Source organism: Passer montanus, unplaced genomic scaffold (assembly GCF_014805655.1).
Source record: "Passer montanus isolate IOZ18808 unplaced genomic scaffold, ASM1480565v1 scaffold26, whole genome shotgun sequence".
NCBI classification, from domain to species: Eukaryota; Metazoa; Chordata; class Aves; order Passeriformes; family Passeridae; genus Passer; species Passer montanus.
The window spans coordinates 9,535,689-9,556,472 of NW_024367261.1; the positions used below are offsets into that span (position 1 = coordinate 9,535,689).

Below are 20,784 nucleotides of genomic sequence, written 5' to 3' on the forward strand. Positions count from 1 at the left end.
TGAAATACTCACTTGTAGAAGTCAGTGATGAAGTGAATGTGTGTTATGACAGCTAGCTTACCATGCCTCCACGGGGATGTTGAAAAGGGCTCAAAACCCCTTTTTCAATCTTAGTTTTGTAAAGACTGGCAGTTCATCAATCATGAGTCAGTAGATAAGTGGTAACACAAGCTGGCCTGTGAACTGTGCTGTCCGCTGTGTTGTCTTGTGCAGAGGGCTCCCCTGTGAACTGCCTAGGGTTCTCCTGTGCAGAGCCCAGATTTGGACTTGATCCTTGAGGGTCCCTTCCAAGTCAGGGTATTCTATGATTTTAATATCTGGGAGAAAACGGTGAAGGTGGGTACTAAGGTTTGTATCAAGTTCTAAGTCAGATGCAGTTGCCCACCCCAGCTGAGCACCTCAGTCCCCCAGAAGTCAGTGAGACAATGGGTGAGGATGTATTAGTTCCTTGTAGCCTCATTACAGTGTTTGAGTAACACCACAGACACTGTGATGGTAAGTAGGTAGCCAGTGAATACAGCTACCTGCATTGGTCTGGGGAGGTGTGCCTTGAAATACTCATAGCTCTTACTTCGAGCCCTCTAAAGTCCATTGAAGAGCGGAAGAAAACAGTTGCCCTTTCAAAGAAAAAATGTGAGGTGGTTTTCACCAATTTCCGACACAATCAGAATTGATACTTTCTTAATATATATTATTAATGGTATTTTCAGAATGGCCAGATCAGATGCACAGGTAGTTTGAGTTGAGTTTGCAAATAAAAACATTGGGGAAGAATTTTGGCCTTTGTTACTCTGTTTGTTGAAGATACATAGGCTGGAGAGAAGCAGGTAATAAACAGAGTAGCATAAACAAGCCATTAACTGATGTAATGTAGCAATTTGTAGTATTGTGTCCTCCCCAAGTCAAGTACTATGGTTATTCATGTAAAATACTAAAGTTGAGATCTGGCTGGAAGGGCAATGTTAATGTCTTCCATTTCTTCTGGCATGCTCGGCTTTGCAGGTATGATTCCAGATCATCTGGTTTCTTCTTGAGAAAAACAAAATAATCTTCCAGACCTCCTTTCTCCAAACTGGTACCTCATGAAGACGTTTGCTTTTTTTTTAAGGGGGTTGAGTGGCTGCCATCCCAGCCTGTATGATGCTCGCACTCACCCTGCACAGGGTTAATGGCTATGCAGCTGGCAAAACACAGAAAAGTCAGATACAAATACCTTCACCATTTCAGCAGGAATACTTTTTCTGTCTTCTAGTGTGATACTTATTCTAGTGATGAGATTAGCATACAAACAAAATATATGAAACTGAGCAAGGGCTGACTTTCTTTACTGTGTTGAAAAAACACATTAAAAAAGGTAATGAAGATAGTTCAGTCGAACAAGTTCAGGCAGCTCTAAGCATAAGTGCAGGTTGTATTTGTCCATTTAAAGACAATATGTTTCCCATTAAATAACTGATGCCCATAAGTATTAGCTCAAAGCAAAACAACTCTGACTAGCCCTGAGCAGTCTCTGTTTTCCCTCTGAACTGGTAGGCACCAGGAGTGTCTTTGGCTGCTGTCACCATCTTCAAGTGAGTTTTGGACTAACAGGTGTGGAGTAGAGTCCCTGCCACCCATCAGTCCTTCACCTCGTGCAGAGCAGGACTTTCTGGTGGTCCTCCATTGGCTGCAGTATGTGTATTCCAGTGCAGCAACATACAAAAAAAAATTTCACAATATTCATGACCACTAACCAGACCTCCAAATGGACCCCATGGCATTGCTTTTTTAAAGAAAAAACTCAGACTGAAGTGACAATAAAATGCAATGGTGTGCTGCAGAAGAGCTGCAATGAAAAGGCAGCCTGAGATCAGGAACCTGTCTTCTGTAAAGCCTCCAGCCTGCCTGCCACCAGGGCTATAATCCTTCCCTGGGTTATAACCAGTCAGACAACTCCAGGGTTTATTGGAGTTGTATTGCCAGTGGTTGAGTGTGGAATTATTTAGCACAGGTGTTTCTATAACAGTGATATATTGGGAAAATTCGGTGTTCAACAACCATCATATTTCCAGCTGTGCTGTGGTTAGTGCTAGCACAGTGAACCTAATATAAAACATGTGAGAATATTTGCTAGCTCAGGAACTTATTAAAGGTATTTTCTTACAATATCTGAGTTGCTGTGTTTATCTAGGTGCGTTTCTTCGGTCTTGCATTTTCCTAAAGGGTGTGATAGTGGTTTTGTCAAGCTGTCACTGGACGTGGAATCTGTTTCTCTCCAACCAAGTGCATTAGTAGCCTTGCTAGCGACTATGCAGCACCCAAGCTGGTGAAAATAAGATTATGAGAAATCCAATGACAGTCTATCACACCTAGCCTATTTGTCTTGAGCAGCACCTGTGCATCTGTTACATATATAGACCTGTTTTTACTGGGGTGCTAGAAATCTTGAAACAAGTGTTGCAAGCATCTACATGTAGAAGAACATAAAAGGAACAAAGTTAACAAGGGGCTCAGGGACTCTAAAACAAGGGTAGTGAAGTGCATTCACCACCAACAAAATCTGTGAGTGTTAAATGAGGTTTTATATGTACAGATGGACACGTGCATTTTAAGGGGCTCAAAAAGACTCATACACAAACATAATAAATGGCTGGAAAATGTGTAAGTGTTTTGTAAAACACATGCAAATAAAAATACATTCAGAGACCCTTGTGCAACACACATGTATCTGAGCTGAGTTGTGAAATGATTTTTCCTTATTAACTTTGTGCCACAATGGGTTGGTTAGTAGAGTATTATGAAAAATATTCTCTAGTGTCACCAGAAATTTTTTAGAAAGAAGATAAATGCCACTATGCATCCATACTTGATTGTTGCATGCATTAGAGCTGCATCTGACTAGAGAAGAGTACATCTACAGTCTAGCTTGGCTCTATTATTTGTAATTTTCCTTACAGAGAATTTGGTCAGTTTTGTCTGTGCACTGCATCTGTTGTAGGAGAAGCTTCAAAGACACCTCTCTTTGATCTGAGAGAGAAAGCAAATATTGAAAAGACACCTCAATTTGACAAAGGATCTTTCTTTGATTGGAGAAAGCAGCTCTGCATTTGTCATGACTGAGTTGATGCTCACTGGCAATAATTTCTGTCCACATTCTGGTAGTTTTTAGAGATGTGACAGCTCAATTAGGGCATTGTTTGGGACAAGGGGTAGAGCAAGCAGAGGTCTCTAAAACAGGAATCAGTTTTTCTTGGTAGCCAGAGACTGACTAACATTTGTTAGGATCTAGCATTAGGAAAACCAAATGCAATTATGTAAAAAATTAAACAAATAAGATCTTATTCTTTCAAAAATATTCTCATAATTGAAAACTTCTTGTACATAGCACTTTGTCACGTGTCTTTGCAAATTTATTTTCATTGAACTCTAAAAGCCCCATCTCTACCTTATTGTTCTCCAGTTCACTGCATGTACAGACATTTATCAAATGGGCCATCGGTAGCTGTAGAAATGCAGTAGTCTATCCAAGTTAAAATTCTTGCCTTGATTACTACAAATCCATGGAGCCCTTGGGTCCAAAGCTTCCACTGAAGCACAGCTATTTGCAAATAGATTTTTATAGCACATTAGTGCTGGAGGAGAGTCCAAAGAAAATAGTCCTTTTCAATATTAGAACCAGCTGTGACTTTCTTGTGCTGATGACTCATTCATTTTTTTTTATAGGGTGGGAGAACTAGGCAAAAGACACACAGAGTCTTATTCACAACGTTGTTTGTTTTGCAAAGGGTATCCTAGACACAAGCCAACTTGATCATACCAATACGCAACTCATGTTTATTTAAAACCTTTTTTCTTTTAACAGTTCCAATTATAAAAACAGAACCCACAGATGACTATGAGCCTGCTCAAACCTGTGGACCAATGAACCAAGGCTTAAGCCCTCTCTCTAAACCGTACTACAGTCAGCAGATCATGATGCCCCCTGATCCTGGTTCGTGCCTCGTGGCCGGCTTTGCCTCCTGTCAGCAGAGAACCACGGTGATGTCACCTTCTCCCAACGCAAGCCCCAAGCTGCACGACCTTTCATCCTCTCCTTACAAGTGCATCCCCAACCCAGGCCACAGTCACCTCGGACTTCAGCAGCCCGCTGGAGGTGTCCCCACCATACAGGAAGTGCCAAGGTCTATAGTTGTGCACCCAAGCCCCCCCGAGCAATCATCTCACGTCATGCTGCAGCCGCAGGTGAGTCAACATCTGAGCAGTAGCTGTCCCCTTGGTTATCAACAAACACTCTATCCCAACAGTCCCTCTTCTCCAGTTCCATCTGTTACCCAAGAGCCAACCTATTTGCAGTCCTGCAGTCCAACTCACTCATCCATAATGGGTCAACAGCAGCAGCAACTGCCGAAGGTTCACAGAAATGAGTCTCCAACAACCCAACCACTGTCATTGCCAGAGTTGCATGAGGAAAGTAATCATAATTTGGCCCCTATTCCTGTAACGATCAAGCGAGAACCTGAGGAATTGGACCAGATGTACCTGGATGATGGTAAGTCTTCCACAGCACAGGTTTGCGTTCACCATGTTGCTCTATCAGTGAGTTCCCTTAAGCCCCTCTTCTTTTGAATCCTGGTGGAAAAAAAGTTCCGTTAATGGCCTGGTGGAAAGGTGCGGACTTTGCTTGGATTGTCTTTATACAGGAAAGGGCCCTTTCATTTCATTTGCAGTAATGAAACCGCATTATCTAAACATTAAATGTTGTTAGCACAGAGCTCTAGCTGCATGACCAATAGCTATATTGTAATAATCTTAACTGTATGTTCTTGGCTTATGCCCATGCCAGTGACCTGCAGAGCTGCAGTAAAAACATATTTAGCATTGTCCCGTTCATAATGCAGTGAAACGTCTGATGTGCAAATCTGTTCACTGAAACTAAATGTTAAACTGCTCTACTTCAGTTGAGAAGGTTCAAATTAAAAATGGAAGCGTATCTTTCAGCGTCACTTTTCAGTCTGTTTGCATCTGATGTTTAAGACTACCTTTTTTCCATTTTTATTGTGGCCTTGCTGCTGCTTTTTCTTTTCTTTTATTTTTCTTCTGGTTTTGTAAGATTCTGTATGTATATGTGTTTTACATGCAGCACTGAAAAACTGAAATGCTGTGATAAACTTGTAAGATCTTAGTTCCCAAATATTTACTAGTTGAATGTAATAAAAGGGATAATATGGAATTTGGTTATGTGACCTTACTGAACTGCAATTTAGCATTTGCTGCTAAGTATCCCAGTAGTATTCTGGACCCTTACCTTAATGCGGGATGGGAATTCCCTTCCTATAGCCATGTAACTTTATAAAAGATGCCATGCTTGTTGAAGGAGAAATGCCACGTAAATGGCTGCATTGAAACTAATTGGTATCAAGGAACATCTTAATGTTATTGTCCTTTAGGGAGAATTTAAGGACAATTCATTGCACTGGTTTGGTTTTTTTTAAATGACATTTTGTCATTCTACTTTAAACAGCATGCTACTCACTGAATTAGGATTAAAAATTAAAGTTCTGGAGCCTGAGTAGCAGCGCTTTGCTTTTCATCTGTAGTAAAATTACTTTTCTTCATAGTTGTTACTGTTTACATGATAGAGAGGTCTAGAGAACTTTTCCTAATTCGGAGATAAGGTCACTAGTTTTGCACAACACATCTTTTTGACAAGGTTGTCTTCATACAGTGTGCATTTTTATCACTTACCTATACTGCAAGAAGCATGATTTCAACAAGCTAAATGAGAAATGTACACAAATAAAAAAAAAGCCATGCCGTGACAGAATATTGGGTTTGAGAAAAAACAGAATTTATCTATGTAAGGATGAGAATTTAGATAACTAAACCTAGTGTATAGCTGTCTTTTTGAAGAAAAGTGCAAGTAAGGGGCAGCCTTCCTGCCTTACCTCTCAAAAATATAGCAACCTCTTCTCAGACAGAATCATGAAAGCTGCCTTTGGCTGGTCCCTACTAGAGACATGAGAATGTGTCTCAGGAATGAAGGGTGAATGAAGCTCCTCAGCCATGTCTGCTTTAGGTTTCTCATGGAGGAACAGAGGGGCTTTGTTACCATGTGGTCTGAGAGAGGGGTTTTAGTATTTTCAGAAATGCACATTCTCTCTGACAAAGTGTAAATGGTTTTGTGTTTAACCTCATCTCTGTTCCATCACTCTCCACTGGACACACACGCACACCAGTCCTCTAACAGATGATCAGAACTAATTGTAGAAGCCACCATATACATCTGCACTGATACCTGAGGTTGACTTTGAAGATCTCTTCAGCTAGCCAAATCCACATATACTTCCCTTTGGCATCCAGCAGGCTTTCAGAATCCTTCTGTGACTTACCACAAGAACTATAGACCAAGAAAGATGTAACAGTCCTGATAACAGCATATAATAGGAAGAAGCCCAAGCCTTTGTAGTTCAATGAATTAAGTACCACCAGTTCCATCAAGGGGGTCAATCAGAAATGGCTAAAATTATATTTAGGTTTGTCTCAGGGATCACACTGATGGAGTTCAACCCACATGTTCAACCCTTTTCATAACTAAACCTTACCTCTGCCTGAAGAAAAGGTCATCCACTCTATGTATATCTGAAGTGGACTACTACCCTCTTTATATTTTTCTCAGTACCTGAATGAGGGGCTAAAGGCAGGAAGTGTTTCTTGTTGGATTTGTGCTGGCCAAGATGCCCTGTTCAAACCATGCAGAGCTCTGGCATGCCTCAGACACGCAGCACAGGAGCGTGAAGCTATGAGCCAGGCTGGAAGCCTGTTTAGGTATATGCTATATGCATTTCATGAAGGCAGCGTTTTCACCACCACTGCAGACATTGGTCACATTACATTTAATCTGATGGAACTGCAGGCTCCTATGGAAAGGGTGGCCTTAATCTGACTTGCTCTGTCACATGTTCTTGCTGCTTCCTTCAAGTCATATCAATTGATTATGGAGCAGCAGAGCAGACTAATGGAAAATTAGCCTCCCCAAAATAGCAAAATCCACACAGCTGAGTCATGTCCACTAGCTGGGTCCAGCCCTTGAAAGCAGGACAAGAAACTTGGTGCTGTGGGTCAAGGGGTGCTGCCAGGTCACTCTGGATGGCAGAAGCCCACCAATAGACCAGAGCAAGTGTGAGTTGAAACCACTTCTGATGTGATCTTATCCTCCCCAGCAACTATCTAAACTCTCATCCTGTTTTGGTTAAAAATCCCCTTCACCTGTCAGTTCCGGAAGGATGACGTCTGGGCTCCATCGCAGAGTCTCAAAGGGCAGTTTGGCCACTCTGGTGACTGCCTGGAAACCAGCAGTGATTACTCCTGGTGTCCCAGAGGGTGCTGCTCACTGAGATCAGCAGGGAAAAGGCAAAGCACAGATGCAGCAGCACCTTTGTGCCTGGTGCTGTTTCATTCACACCTCTGACCATAACAGTGGAACAAGGCACTGTGAGTTTTGGCAAGTGACTCGTATCCAAATAGGAGCAACTCGTTTTTTCATGTACCTAACTTTTTTTTTTAAATAGCAGCTTTTTGAAGGTATCACCATTTTTAATTACTAGTATATCCACCTCTAAGTGGTATCCATTCACTCTTCTTGGAGGAGTGGGTAGAATATGTGTAGCATTTGTGAACAATATGAAAGCCAGAGATGGGTCAGGTGTACTTAACTGCTTTCCTTGCCTGCTATTCTGAGTATAATAACTCTTTTCCTCATCCCTGATTAATGAAATATATTAATGACATTAAAAATTAAATTCTCAAAGCATCACCAATTTTACTATCTTCACAGGATCTTATAGCTATTTAATACCTCAATTTTTATCTAAAAGTATTTAAGAAATGTGAGGTATTGACATCTAACATACTTAGGGGACTGCCAGAAAAATAAAATATTCAATTGATTTTCCCAGATTATAACTAATAAAATTTTGGTTGCTTGTTTACCACTTTAGGAAGGTTTGATTTATGTATCTAATATACATAGAGCAGTTTTGGACCAGTATAAGCAGAAATCATTTGGTTTCAGCTTATGGGTTCAAAGTAATATTCATTCCTTTAGTTCTGGAATATGTCCAAATATAGACCATTTACACTGCAAAGTATGGATGGAAAAAATAGTCAATGAATTTATATAAATAGAGATCCTTTATATGACATTTTTCTGCTTTGGTAAAAGGTGGGTAGCTGAAGTAATATAAAGGGAGCACACAAAGAGAATTCCATTTTGGCAAGTAAGTTCTGGTCTTGGCAATCTTATTTTAAATGAAAATCTACAGTAGCCACCTGGGCTACTCATTAAATGTGCTGTCAATTTCAGCATGTGAATATGTGATTCCACATATAGAACATATTTAAAACTCACTCCATAAAGTGATACCTGATATATTATGGCTGTGCTCTTGATACTGAAAGGTATCTGGCTTGGATACTAGCAACCGTTTCAAATCATTTTGAGTTCAGCCTCTTAGCAAAGATTATGGCTGACTACCTTTGCTGCTTTCACAGGAAAATTTGATTGAAAGCCATTGAAATTGTGACACTTATGCCTGGTTTTGGTCCTCTGTGAGAGTCCATGGTCCTTTGCAGGTGAAGAGGGAGTGTATCCTGTCCTCTGCACCAGGAGCTCTTGCAGATACCTGCAGGACACTGGGGCACTCTGGTATGTGATGCTGGGACTTACGGTGTCTCCATGTGCTTGTGCCACTCCTGCCCTGGGCAGTGAAGGTTAAGTGATGTTTGCCTTTCAGATCTAACCTGGGATGAGTGTGGGTTGCTTGGTGCTGGAGCTCATGGAAAATCATTAGGCAGACAGGCTTGAGGGACCTCTTTAGTACACGAACATGCTGTAATTTCTTTTAAGAAAATACATGTTACTTAGGTATTGATGTGTCTGCTATAGAACCCTTTGAGACGTGAAGTGGAATTAGTATTGTCCAAAGAGATGGATAGTTTGGGCAAGCCACAAGCTGTTGAGAATTTTTCCTGGTTCCTTGAACCAGATGTGAAAATTTACCTAATTTTTATCTTTGAGATCTTTACATTTGGAGTGTGCTTGTCTCTGCAGTTATCTAACTAGTACTTGGGTCAAAAGCTATGCTAGTCTGCTCTTGAACTAATCCTCCTTCTTTTGTGTTGACTAGGGCAGCTCAGGCAACTTTTCAGAATTTTAACTGCTTTTCTTAGTGGTAGAAGAAACCCAAGAGGCAGGAGAGTGGAAGTCCACACAGCTTTCCAGATGTCCAGGCAGCTGGGAACTGGCCAGGCTCACAACAGGAGATGCTGTAGGTGACTTGAAATCACCTTCATCATCCCCATTTCCCTTTCCTGGACCTAGTGTAGCCTGTGTGAAACACAGAAATGAGCTCCAGGTCTTTCATTTTACCAGGACGGATGATGCCAATAAATATTTTTCAGGTTGTAACTGGCATTCCCATGAGCTATTAGATATTTTACCTGCAGCAGAATGAAGCTCATTTGTGAAATTATTTCCTGCTTTTAGAAACATCAAAGAATGTAGTTTTCATTACAGATGAAAATGAACCTATTTTGAAAAAGAAAGGGAGAAACACATTGATACCGGCAGGAAAAAAATTATTACTTATATTCTCAGCAGATTTCAAGGTGTATTGTAAATTCTGTAATCCCATTTGTTATATGAGTGCACAAAACTTTACAAAAGTAGTTTGTAATGAAAGTAAAGCAGCATCCTGGAGGATTCTTTAATCAAAGTACTTGATTACTCTGTTCTTGAGTACTGAAGGCCTGGCTTCTAATCTCAACTTCTGAGATGCAGTGGCAGCCTTGTTGAAATCAGGAGCACACTCTCATTGCTGGCCATGAGGCCAGGGTTCCACATGCTGTTAAAAAAAACTTTTCCAGAATGTCCTGAGTCCTGTGTAGGAGCCAGAACTGAAATAACAGCATCTGAAAGACAGATCTCCTGTCTGAAGTTTTGTATATTAATTCAGCCTCCTCCTCTCCACATGAATTCTTTCATAAAGGTCTCTATCCTGATCAGATCTATAAATCTTTGCATAGTAAGATGAAAATACACACGCCATAAACAAAAGTATCTGATGTTTGGATATGTGGCTAGCAGAAAGTATCAGAACCACATAATCATCTTTTTTAAAACAAGAAGGCTTTTGTTCTTGTGATTGTCTTGCACAGCTGTGAGTTTTATAGCACCATGCCAATGAATGCACTCATTGCGACTTGTATTTTACTCTGAAAAGGTAAATTGGGAGTATTAAGCCCCCAATAAGTATGTAAAAGTGGCAAAACCACAGGTAAAGTGTTACTGAAAGCTGCAGTCCAGCCAGCCATTTCATTTTGAACATGGCTCTTTTTAAATATAACTTTTGCAGTAAAAGCTGTAACTCCTGGATGTAATATGAGCTATTGCTAATGTCATTCCCATGAATTGCTTACAGTGTTGAACCATTAGATGTCTGACAAGTCCATATATCTCCTATACAGTGTATATGAAAGTTTTTTGCGTCTAAACCATATGTTCTTTTTTTACTTCTCTATATTCTGGAAATGCACGTGGTTTGGTGATATAGTTTATTTGAACAGGAACCGTAGCAGACAGAATTATTCTTTTGCTGAAATGTATCCTTTTTCATACATCTCAGCTTCATGATTAAAGCAATTGGCTCTTCAGGCGTTAAGTTTAGTCTGCTTCTGCCACAATTATGCCTTTGAAAACTCCTGAGTTCACCCAGTGATTTCCAGTTGTCCAAATGTCATTAGAACAACATGCAGGTAGTCTGTAAAGTCCAGTAACACTGTCTACACCTTTGGCTTGGGCGAGCTTCTCCCTTCCTCCCTCCTGGACAAGCCTCGCAGCTCTGGGAGAAAACAAATAGCTTTCCTCATGGAAAGTTTTACTTAACCTGGCGTGGTGCCTGAACCTAGACCCTCCTCGTCTCTAATGATGATTGAAAGTGTACATGCTACTGTGATAAAACATGCTGAGTCGTTAACATTTGGGGCTTGGGTTGTAGGCGATGAGTAAGGGAGGGCTGAAGTAATGCATTCGAGTCAGACCTTCGTTGGACTTGCACGTCTGGGTTGGAGGGGGATCCTGTTACACGAAACCACACACCCACGGGAATGCATTTTGCTGTCTCTAGCAAGTTTGATGAATTGGGTCTCCCAGGAGGCCCGCCAGAAGAAAGCCCCCAGAAGCACTGATGACCAGACTAGGTGTCTTTCCTGGTTTTCTGCAGCCCCAGGTGTGCAGCTGCCCACAGAGCAGACCTGCCTACCTCCTAGCTGTGGTATGCTGTGAAATATAGTAGGGAGCTTTGCTTTCTTTCAATGTCAGCACTTACATTTCCAGGGAGGTCCTTGAATCCCAGGCTTTCAAGAAAGTGTCCAGTGCCTTCAGAGAAGTCCTTAGTGGCTCCAGCCCCATTCAGTGATGCCAGACACTGGTGAAGGGAGCCAGAGGCTGACCAAGAAACAGAAAAGCTGCAGAAAGCAGTGTTGAAAAAGCAGCCTTTGGTTGATGTGCATCTGCATGCACACCTTCACATTAACACTTGGAGTTATTAAGTGTTTGTCTGCAGCTGCGTTGCTCCCCCTCTTTCCAGCTAAGAGCAAGTTGGAAGAAGTCACTTCTCACTCCTATGCCCGATTCATTCTTCCATTTCTCTATCAATGACTGTTGGCATTGCTGTTTCAAATGGTAAAGGTTTTGTTGGTTATTTTCTGTAAGCTTTCCCTGGCAGCCGGGAGGGAAGAAGTTGCTGTATCTGAGCCTTGGTAACATTTACATCTGCTTTTAAGCCTGGAGCAATGCCAAGGAAAATACATGGCTTGCAGAAGCACAAGCTTCGTGAGAAAGCTTTGTTCCAATGCAAATTATTTTAGGAATATGTTGTTTGTTTGAATGGTTTTTGCTGAGCTGAGCAATATTAGCTGCTCAGGTGTGGCTTTGAGCCTTGGCCTCTCTGCTCTTGTGTTCTGAGCCCCTTCTGTCAAAACATTTGTGGGGAAGCTGTGGTAGCGTGCCCCTCTTCTCAAGGGAGCAGAATATGGCACAGGCCCCCGCAGCGCCTCTGTGGAGGTGGGCTGGCGGCTCAGCCCAGCAAACACATCCGTGTCAGAGGGAGCAGCCTCCCTGACTTCATGTACAGAGCTCTTGGAGAGGCACTGGCAAGCTGCTGGATCCCCGAGCTGTGGAGGGCCTGCCTCTGCTCCCACTTAAGTCAATAACACCATTCCCTTTGGGTTCGTTGGGAACAGGACCAAGCGCGTGGCTGGTAGTTAAAGCACACATAATAGCTGCATTCATGGAAGCCTGGTCCCTGATAGACAGGCAGAGAGGGAGTTTTTTCCAAGCAGATTTCTGCCCGGCACCACTCATTGTTTCATCTGTGTCTGCTGGACAGCTGGGGGCTGGGTCAGGAGCCTGATAGTGGCTTGACCATCGCTGTAGAGAGCAGGCTGCTTGATAACCTGGCTCCAGGTCTTTCCTCCCATCTGAGGAGCTGATGCAACCAAAGGGGGAACAGGCTTCCTCAACAGGCTTATCACCAGGCTAGAAGGAAGCTTATGAAAAAAAGCAGACCCTCAAATGTTCCCCTCTTCCTCTGTCACTGAGGAAGTCTGCAAAGCCTAGGCATTGAAAATACCTGGGAACAATTGGTGAGTAAGAAATACAGTAGGAAAACTGCAGTCCTAGTCCTCGCTGGCCAGCCTGGCTGGGTTTGGCAGCAAACCAGGGAGCTGGACCAACCCTCTATCTCCCTTACAGGCTTCACTTTTAGGTCTTCTACATTTTGCCCACCATGAAACCTACTGTAAGACAAATCGCAGAAAGCTGAGTGAGACAGTGCTGCAAGTGTGTCAAAACTCTCAAACCATATTGTTCCTGAACATATAAATTGCAGTATGAGCACTGGAACAGTCCTGAAAAAGCAATGCTACAGGTTATCCAAATCCATAATTAGTGAGTTAATTCTTTGATCCTTATGTAGTTATAGCTCATTATCTAAGCATCATGTAAATGCAAGAATGCTCCTCACTTGCCTTTCTTTGCACAACTAAAACATTATTTCTCTACTTAATTTTGACTCTTCTGCAGTCATACTGCTGCAGAGAATGCCGAAGACAAGATTTTATTCTTCATCTCTGTACTGTCCAGATTACTTTTGATGTTAGATTTCTGTGGGAGCTAGGGCTGAAGATCTGTTCCATTTCATAACTCTTGTGATACCTTGCAGAATAGGTATTGCTGTAGATATTATGAATCCATTTTGATATCCTGGGAGCAGCAGTCAGTTCCTTTTCTAGTGCTTCAGGGAAAATATGTATTTCAGTGCCACCTCATAAGCAAAGTCTTCTGCAGATTACTTAAGAAGTAGAAAAAATGCTATTTTGGGTCATAAGAGAAGCCTCCAAAAATAAGTAAGTGAAGAAATTTATTTTGACCTTTATTTCTATCCTGCATATGCAAATCCATACACAGATAAAGTGTCTGAAATTATCTATAAGGCCTTGTGTTCGAATTCCTTTTCATCTTTGTAGTTGTGGTGGTTGAGAGTGACCTCTTCTACTCATGAATGACTCCTGAAATTCCTGCAGGTGCCTGTTGAGTAAAATCTTTTAAAAACATGAGGTCAGGTGGAGAAGCCCATCCCTTGGAGGTTCTGTTGTGCACAGTCAGTTCCTGAACCATTGCAGCTCCATATTGCTGCTCACCTCTGAGCTGTGATTGTCATTAGTGCTGGCATCTGAGCTTTTGCTATCCAGTTTTTCTTTTGGAAAGCTGAAGTGACTGGCAATTTCTTTGCTGTTAGTTGACATGTTTTTTCCTCTGTGATCACTGTGTTCCACCAAGCTCCAGGCTGTACTTGTACGCAGCTATTGGCTTGAGGCCTTTCACCTCTGACCATCTGCATGAGGCATTAACAACTTCTCCAGGCATCTTCTTCTTACAGTAATGTCTTTGGGTGAGTAATACTGGGAAGTTCAAATGTTCTTCACAATCTAATACGACTTTGCCATATAAAAAGATAAACTGGGTTCTTTTGGTTTTTTTTAATTGCACTCTTTATTTTCTTTGTTCTGAGAAACTTCCCTGACTCATTAGCTGTCCACCACTGCACGACACACCGTGGGTCCCAGCAGTCAAAGGCTAGAGCTTCCTGAAGGTGCTAAAATTGATGCCACGCAAATTCTGGTTTGGCAGAGTGTTGTAATGAGTCCAAGTTTTGCCAAGTTGTACCTCAGCCAGACACTGCACAAGATCTCTCTGGAAGGTCCACCAGAAATGGAGATGGCTGTTCTGTTCCAAAACCTGAGCTCCTACGTAACTTTGAAAAAGTTCTCAAGCATTTTTTCCTTGGGTTTTTCTTCCCCCCACAGAGAGTATGTTAGGATGAGGAAAGACCTCATTACAAAAGAAAAAGAAGCAAAGCTGATATTAGGGCAGAAAGTGCCATCAGCCACAGAGAGAAGACTGCTTTTAGCATCAGCAGACAAACCCAGGGGCAATGGCTGCTTCAGAAAACTTTTCAGGAATTCTCCCACTGTTTCTGGAAACCTGTGCTGAACCTTTATAGGCCAGAAAAGCACACTACTATCTATTTAAACCACAGACTCTGTTGGATGAGCTGTCACCACTTGGTAGGAACCTGAAAACCTCCATTGTTACCAGACAAACTACTGATTTCTGCCCTATTCAGCACATAGTCAGAGTTGTAGAGATAAAGGTGATCATGGCCTTTGGGGTTAGAGGGTTCAGACTTCCCTTTTTGCAATCTGATATCCCAGATATTTCATGCCATTTCAATGGCAAACTAAAGTCTTAAAGAGGAACCAGCAATGCTGAAGTCAAGGAAAGGTTTGCCAGAAGGACATGCTAATGTGAAAGCAGCTCCTTGGTGCTATTTTAGTAGCTAACTCACAATTCCAGAGATAGCTGCAGCCCTCAGCTTAATTGGTGTGAGTTTGCTGGCAGAGGCAGATCTGTGTTGCAAGACTCCAAGACCCCCAGTCAAAACTGGAGCTGCAAAGGATTCAGCACATTGGAAGGGATGGGGGAATGGGGCCCTTTGTGACAATTACAGGCAAGTGCATGTGTATATATACATCTACTCCATTTGGGAAACTTGGTAAGGAAAATAAAATAGCAGCTGTCTCATGAAGCTGTGGCACCTTCAGCAAGCATTTTAAAGTTTCAGACTTCGAATATGAAACTACCTGATGACGTAATTAGAGTGAAAGAAGGCCTGAGAAAAAGAGAAATGAGAGGAGAGTTAAATATAACATCTCCATTAAAAACAACAAAAAATTAAAAAAAAAAAAACCAACAAAAAACAACCCATAGATGAATTCTGGAAGAAGAGGAGAAAGGATGAGTGTGGGTGTGAGAGAGAGGAGTTTGTCTAAAAGTGAAATGGTACAAATGAGTAGTAAGAGCCCAGGATTTGACTGCCATGGAAAAGTGTGTCTAAAGCATTCCTTACTTTGCCCCAAAATAATGTAAGTATAGAGAAAAATGAGAGAAGATGATGACATGAGCATTGTGCTCCTTAAACTTATATAGATCCAAGGAGAGAGGGTAGAGGAGCCCTTGTGTCTGTATTGATCTGCATTGAGATGGCTGCATTGCCTGCAAGTGCAAAGCTTTGGTGGGCAGCTCCCCCAGGGCAGGACCTTCAAATAACCCCATGACTTATTCCCATATTCTTACCCAGACAGATTTTCTAAGGGGCAAGGAAAGGGCTACAGAGCTGCCACTGGGCAGAGAAAGCTCCCATAGAGAGACCAAAAAACCTCAGAAATATGGTAAAACTGAAGGGGGTGAGAAGTAGTCTTTGAATAAATATAATCCCATCACCTGAACTTAGTGAGAAATTTTCATATCAGTTTTAAGACTTAGAGTGTAACAGGGCATTCAGTAAAAATGAGAAAAATAAGAATATACGATCCATTTATTTTTCCCCAGTTGGAAACTACCCAGAGTAAATAGTGCTAGAAGGAGTAGAAGTGATCAGACCTTGACAAGGCAGTTGAGGATTTGTAAAAGCTCACTTTCAGGATATACAACTGAAGAATAGAACAGGAAATCCCCTTACTTTGCAACTTTCGAAAGATGGCATTCAAGTTACATTTAGGATGTCATCCAAGTGCCATGAAAAATTTTTCCATCAGCTTTGATGGGTGTTCTAAAACAGGATGTGTTAAATCAGGGAAAATAATAACAGAGTCTCAAGTAAATCAACAGAAGATCACAACAGATTATGAATCACTAAATTAAAGAATCAATTAGTCAGCTATTTACATAAAGGCAGAGTAGTAGCAAAATAAATTTTGAACTAAAAAAAATGGAATATCTGCTGAAATTTCCAAAGCTATATTTAATATTATCTTAGGAAAAGCACCTGGACTGAATGGTGTCTCATCACAAATTTTTCAGTGTTTCCAGACCAAAATCACTTGCATACTTCTGAAAAAAAAAAAAAATCATCTGCTAAACTAAAAGAGAAAACTCCCCTCTAATCCCTTCCCTTCCATTGAATTTTGTCATGGGGAACATTACCATTTTAACCCAGAGCACCTTCTGCTGCCATGAACTACTTTGCTGGAACCAAGGCCTGCCCTTGCATAACAGTACCATTAGCTAACTGTAGTGTAGGCTTTATTATTATAAGGAATATTTTGGATTCAAGCACTCAGCACAGAGAAGTGTATGAAAAGTGAGCAGACTTCGATAGAGATGCCAGATTTCCTGCCAAGAAATCTACAAATGGACGGACCTTTTCTTTGTTTGTTAGATGAATATTCAGGGAAAAAAATCTGCTTTTGAAATTTGCAGCAAACCTACTGTCATTTATTTTAGTGAGGAAGGGGGTAAGATACAGGGCTGTCTACATCTCATGGTGTGAGCTGTGACCCTAAAAACTTTTGGTCAGCCAACCAGAGGTCAGCCAGATGTATACCTGATGTTTCAGGGCTATTTTTATGATTTCTCTGATAGTAAAATCTAAATTTTTCCAGCAACCAACACAATTTCTCTGCTGTCAGTTAAGAGCCTGTTTCAGGGAGGAGCTGGCAGATGCTTGTGATGCTAGATGAGGCTGTATCATGCTTTCTGTCGTGCATGGTCCCCTGAGGGATGTGGCCACCACCTCCCTGAGCCTATTTTTGGAAAAATATCTGTGTTCAGAAAATTGTCTGAAGACAGATTTACATCTCATATGAAAAAAATTTCATTGGGGGAAGCACCACTGAAGGGGGAAAACCCCACATCTTGTGACAATAAAATGATTGTAAGAATTCTTCGCTGAGATCTGTAGGTGGGAATATTTCTCATAATATGGAAAAGACATCTAGATTTTACATTGCTGCAAAATTAAAATCCTGTGAATGCGAGAACTTACCATTGGGTATTTTTGGTAGAGGCAACTGGAGTAACTCAGCATAGATCCATCTAAGTTTAGTGCAGCTGCACTGATTTCTACCTGTTCAGACCCAAACCCAATTTATTTAAGAATGAATGTACTAGCTGCAGGGATGATTCTTCTAGCTACATCTTGACTTGAGATTACCTTTCTTTTAAGTACTAACAGACATATTTGTGTATCTTTCTCTTTTACTTTGCAAGCTTTTATTTCTGTTATGTATTTGTGTCTCACAAATGAGAAATCAGGAAAGGAAATTAACTTGTATGAATGGACTTCATAAACTTCATGATTTACCAGTAATGAAATCCGGGTTTGCAGAATGAGAAATAATAGGGCTTTTCCAAAATATCTTAATCCTTGGCTATGATTAGTGGCATAAAATGAACCATTCTTTCCTACATATCTGAAGTCCAAGTTGTGCTCCATGTGATGTTCTTTCCAGTCTCATGTCAGTAAATAATTGCCATGCTGCTCTTTAGACTGTCTCTGACCTTCACTATGCTCGCTTTTTTTGAACAAAATTTGGGAATTTTTGCAGATTGATCTCCTACTGTGATCTGATCTAGTCTAGTGTGAAAGGAAAGCTTGTTAATCCTACTCCCAAATTCCTTACCCAGTTTGCTGTAAACGTACTGCTCTGTAAGCATATGTAATGCAGCACAGCCATAACAGTGCTTAAAACAGGATTAGGCAATGCCTCCTATTTTCTCACTACTTCTACAGGAATACAAATTCATTCTTTGTATTGTCAAGAGTAACTTTAAAAAACTGGTTTAGCTATTTTCAGTTTCGTGAGTTTTTGCCAGAATATTGTCTAGTCTGTCTAAACTTGGCCAGTTTGTTTAATTACCTGAATATGAACAAGGTATGGTTCATATCTTAAGGAGCCACTTCTGAGGATGGGAAGAACCAAGTACCTTAACAGGATCTTGTGTTAACAACTAAAAATTGGCAGCTGTGCTGTGTACTCAAGTGAAGCAAAGATTTTTAATTCTAGAGAAATTGTTTAAAATCTAGAAAAGACAAACTACATGCTGCTACTAAAACCCTGTGCATGGTTTTCCACTATTCTCTAGAAAGTGGATGGGGCACTAGGATCACACTGTACCCACATGCATATGCACTAAAACCAGCACACTGAAGTAAACATATAAATATGCCTGTCCTGTTTGAGTGGTGGAAATCAGAAGTAAGTCTGTTGACCTCAGGAAAGTCTTGAGTGCTTCAAAATTCAGGCAAAGTAAGAGAACACATCTACCTGCCTCTTTTGCATATCAATATTAAAATATTTCAAACGATCTTTTGGGAATAATGAACAAAATGGAGTGTTTACAATGCAGTCACTGCCAAGCCATCAGACCAGTACATTGCGTATTTGTAGATTACCTTTTCAGATGTCTGTCTTTGTTTAATAAGAACTTGATGCAAAGCTCATTGGCGCAAGTAGGAATTCGTCAGTTGTCTCCTGCACTCTTTGGATCAGGCTCCAATTCACAGTCATGATGACCTTCACTTAATAGTCTATTAAAAACTCTTGTGTTGAAAATAAATAATGCATGAAAATCTCTGATATTGGTTGAAAATTTCAGGACCCAAAACTTGACGCAGTCACAAGTTATAGGTCCCAGAGTAACTGTAGAATTACATTAATATGTTAAGTTTAATGGCACATACAATAACCTGAAATGCTGCCTGTATTTCACTGACTGGCAGTGCTTCAAGCACACTCTGATTCTTTGGATGTGCTGATATTTAAAGCAATGTTTTTGTTGGTTGCAAGGGATCTCAAGGAGATCTCAGTGTGTTCTTGCACACTGAATGGGTGAGTGCACCATATCTGTTTCTGTCACCCTTTATGCCAGTAGGACAGAGACATCCTTCTCCCAGAGTAGTTCTCATACAAATATATAAGGTCCCTTTTTGGAAGTCTCTTGAGTGGCTGTACTCATTCATGTGGTCTGTAATGAGACAATGACAACACTGCACCATGTGTTCTCCATGGAAAACAATGTAATTTCAACAATTTTCCATTTTCTCTGATGTTTTTTCTCTAAAGAGGGGACCTTCCGTATGTGTACAAAGATTCCTGTTGCAGCTCTCCATAGACAGACATGCCAAAGAGAAAGCATGAAACCTTCTAAGGCAGGACATTCATCCTGACTTATCTGGCCCTCAGAGACATTAGCTAATCGAGGCATGATACTCTATACAATAGGGCAAGTGCTGTAAAGCTACCTCTGTTATCCCAGCAAACATGGAGACTTATCATTCCCATGGCCATTTTACAGGATTTGTTTGCCTCTGACAACAGCATCCACAGGCTATGTTGATATCAGCTCCAACAATTAATCTGATGCTGGCTCTCTGTGTTATCGTCTCCCTAATAAGTCTTTTTTTTCTTCTTCTTTTTTTTTTTTTTTCTGTTCCCACCCCATTTGTGAGAATTTTTCCCCTGGAGCTCTTCTCTATCAGGCCCCTGCAGCTGCTGTTATTTTAGATATGGCAGGAAGTAGGTATCGGAAAACAGCAAGAGCTCACAGCACTCAGAAAAATCTAGAAATTCCTCTGATTTACCCCAGGCTCTGGCTCCAGTCAAAGCTGGTTGAAAAAAGAAAATTAAAAGCAAGAGGGGGGGAAGTTGGCGGGGGAAAGGCCCAAGCAGACAACTGCATTTGGGCTGCGTGTGTTAGGAAGGAGATTTTCAGCATCACCTCCTGCGGGCTACGGGGGGGATGCTCTGCAAGGCCATGTGGGATGGGGAGTGCTTGGCTGGGAGCAGCATTCCATGGCAGAACTGGGGCTGCCACCCTCTCCAAGAGCCAGGAAAACCCCTTCTTGCTTCCCCAGAGACACGTGTTTCTCATCCCTTTTTCATGTTCTCTCCTTTGCATGTCCAGTGTGTACCTGAAGCAGATCAGCTTCCTGGCCCTCCAGTGGACCCAGTAAATGCTTTTAGCAGCTCTTACCAAGAGGCTTCAGCCAAAGACACTGGTGGAAAGTCACTGGAGCAGGAAACTTACATCACTAATATTATTACTAGAATTGGTATTATTATTATTATTACAACCACTTTTATTTTTATTATAATTTTACAGCTCAGACAGGATACTTCTTAATCTGCTCAGCAAAGACATTTTTAGTCACTCTGAGTACCTTTTAAATCAGGCTGACTTTGGAGATGACTTCTGAGAGGAAAGAAAAGAAAAAAAACTATAAAGAAAAACACCTCCAAATTGCTCATTCGGCAAGCAGTTTAGGGAAGCAGAAAACACCACCCCCATGCACAAATATGCATGCATAAAAATTACTACCTTTAGGACTGGTTTTAATAAATAAA

The 20,784-nt window shown here is 41.2% G+C and overlaps 1 protein-coding gene across 5 annotated transcripts in view; it reads left to right on the forward strand.

Annotated features, from left to right (window-relative positions):
* Positions 1–20,784, forward strand: part of NFATC1 (nuclear factor of activated T cells 1) — a 110,618-nt gene that overhangs the window by 74,543 nt on the left and 15,291 nt on the right. For 2 of the 5 annotated variants that reach the window (XM_039712258.1, XM_039712259.1), the window contains exon 9: positions 3,842–4,528. In XM_039712258.1, coding sequence (XP_039568192.1) covers positions 3,842–4,528 — 687 coding nt within the window. Of the gene's footprint in view, positions 1–3,841; positions 4,529–20,784 lie in introns of those variants that run through there. The other 3 variants (XM_039712260.1, XM_039712262.1, XM_039712263.1) reach the window with 3 other exon arrangements.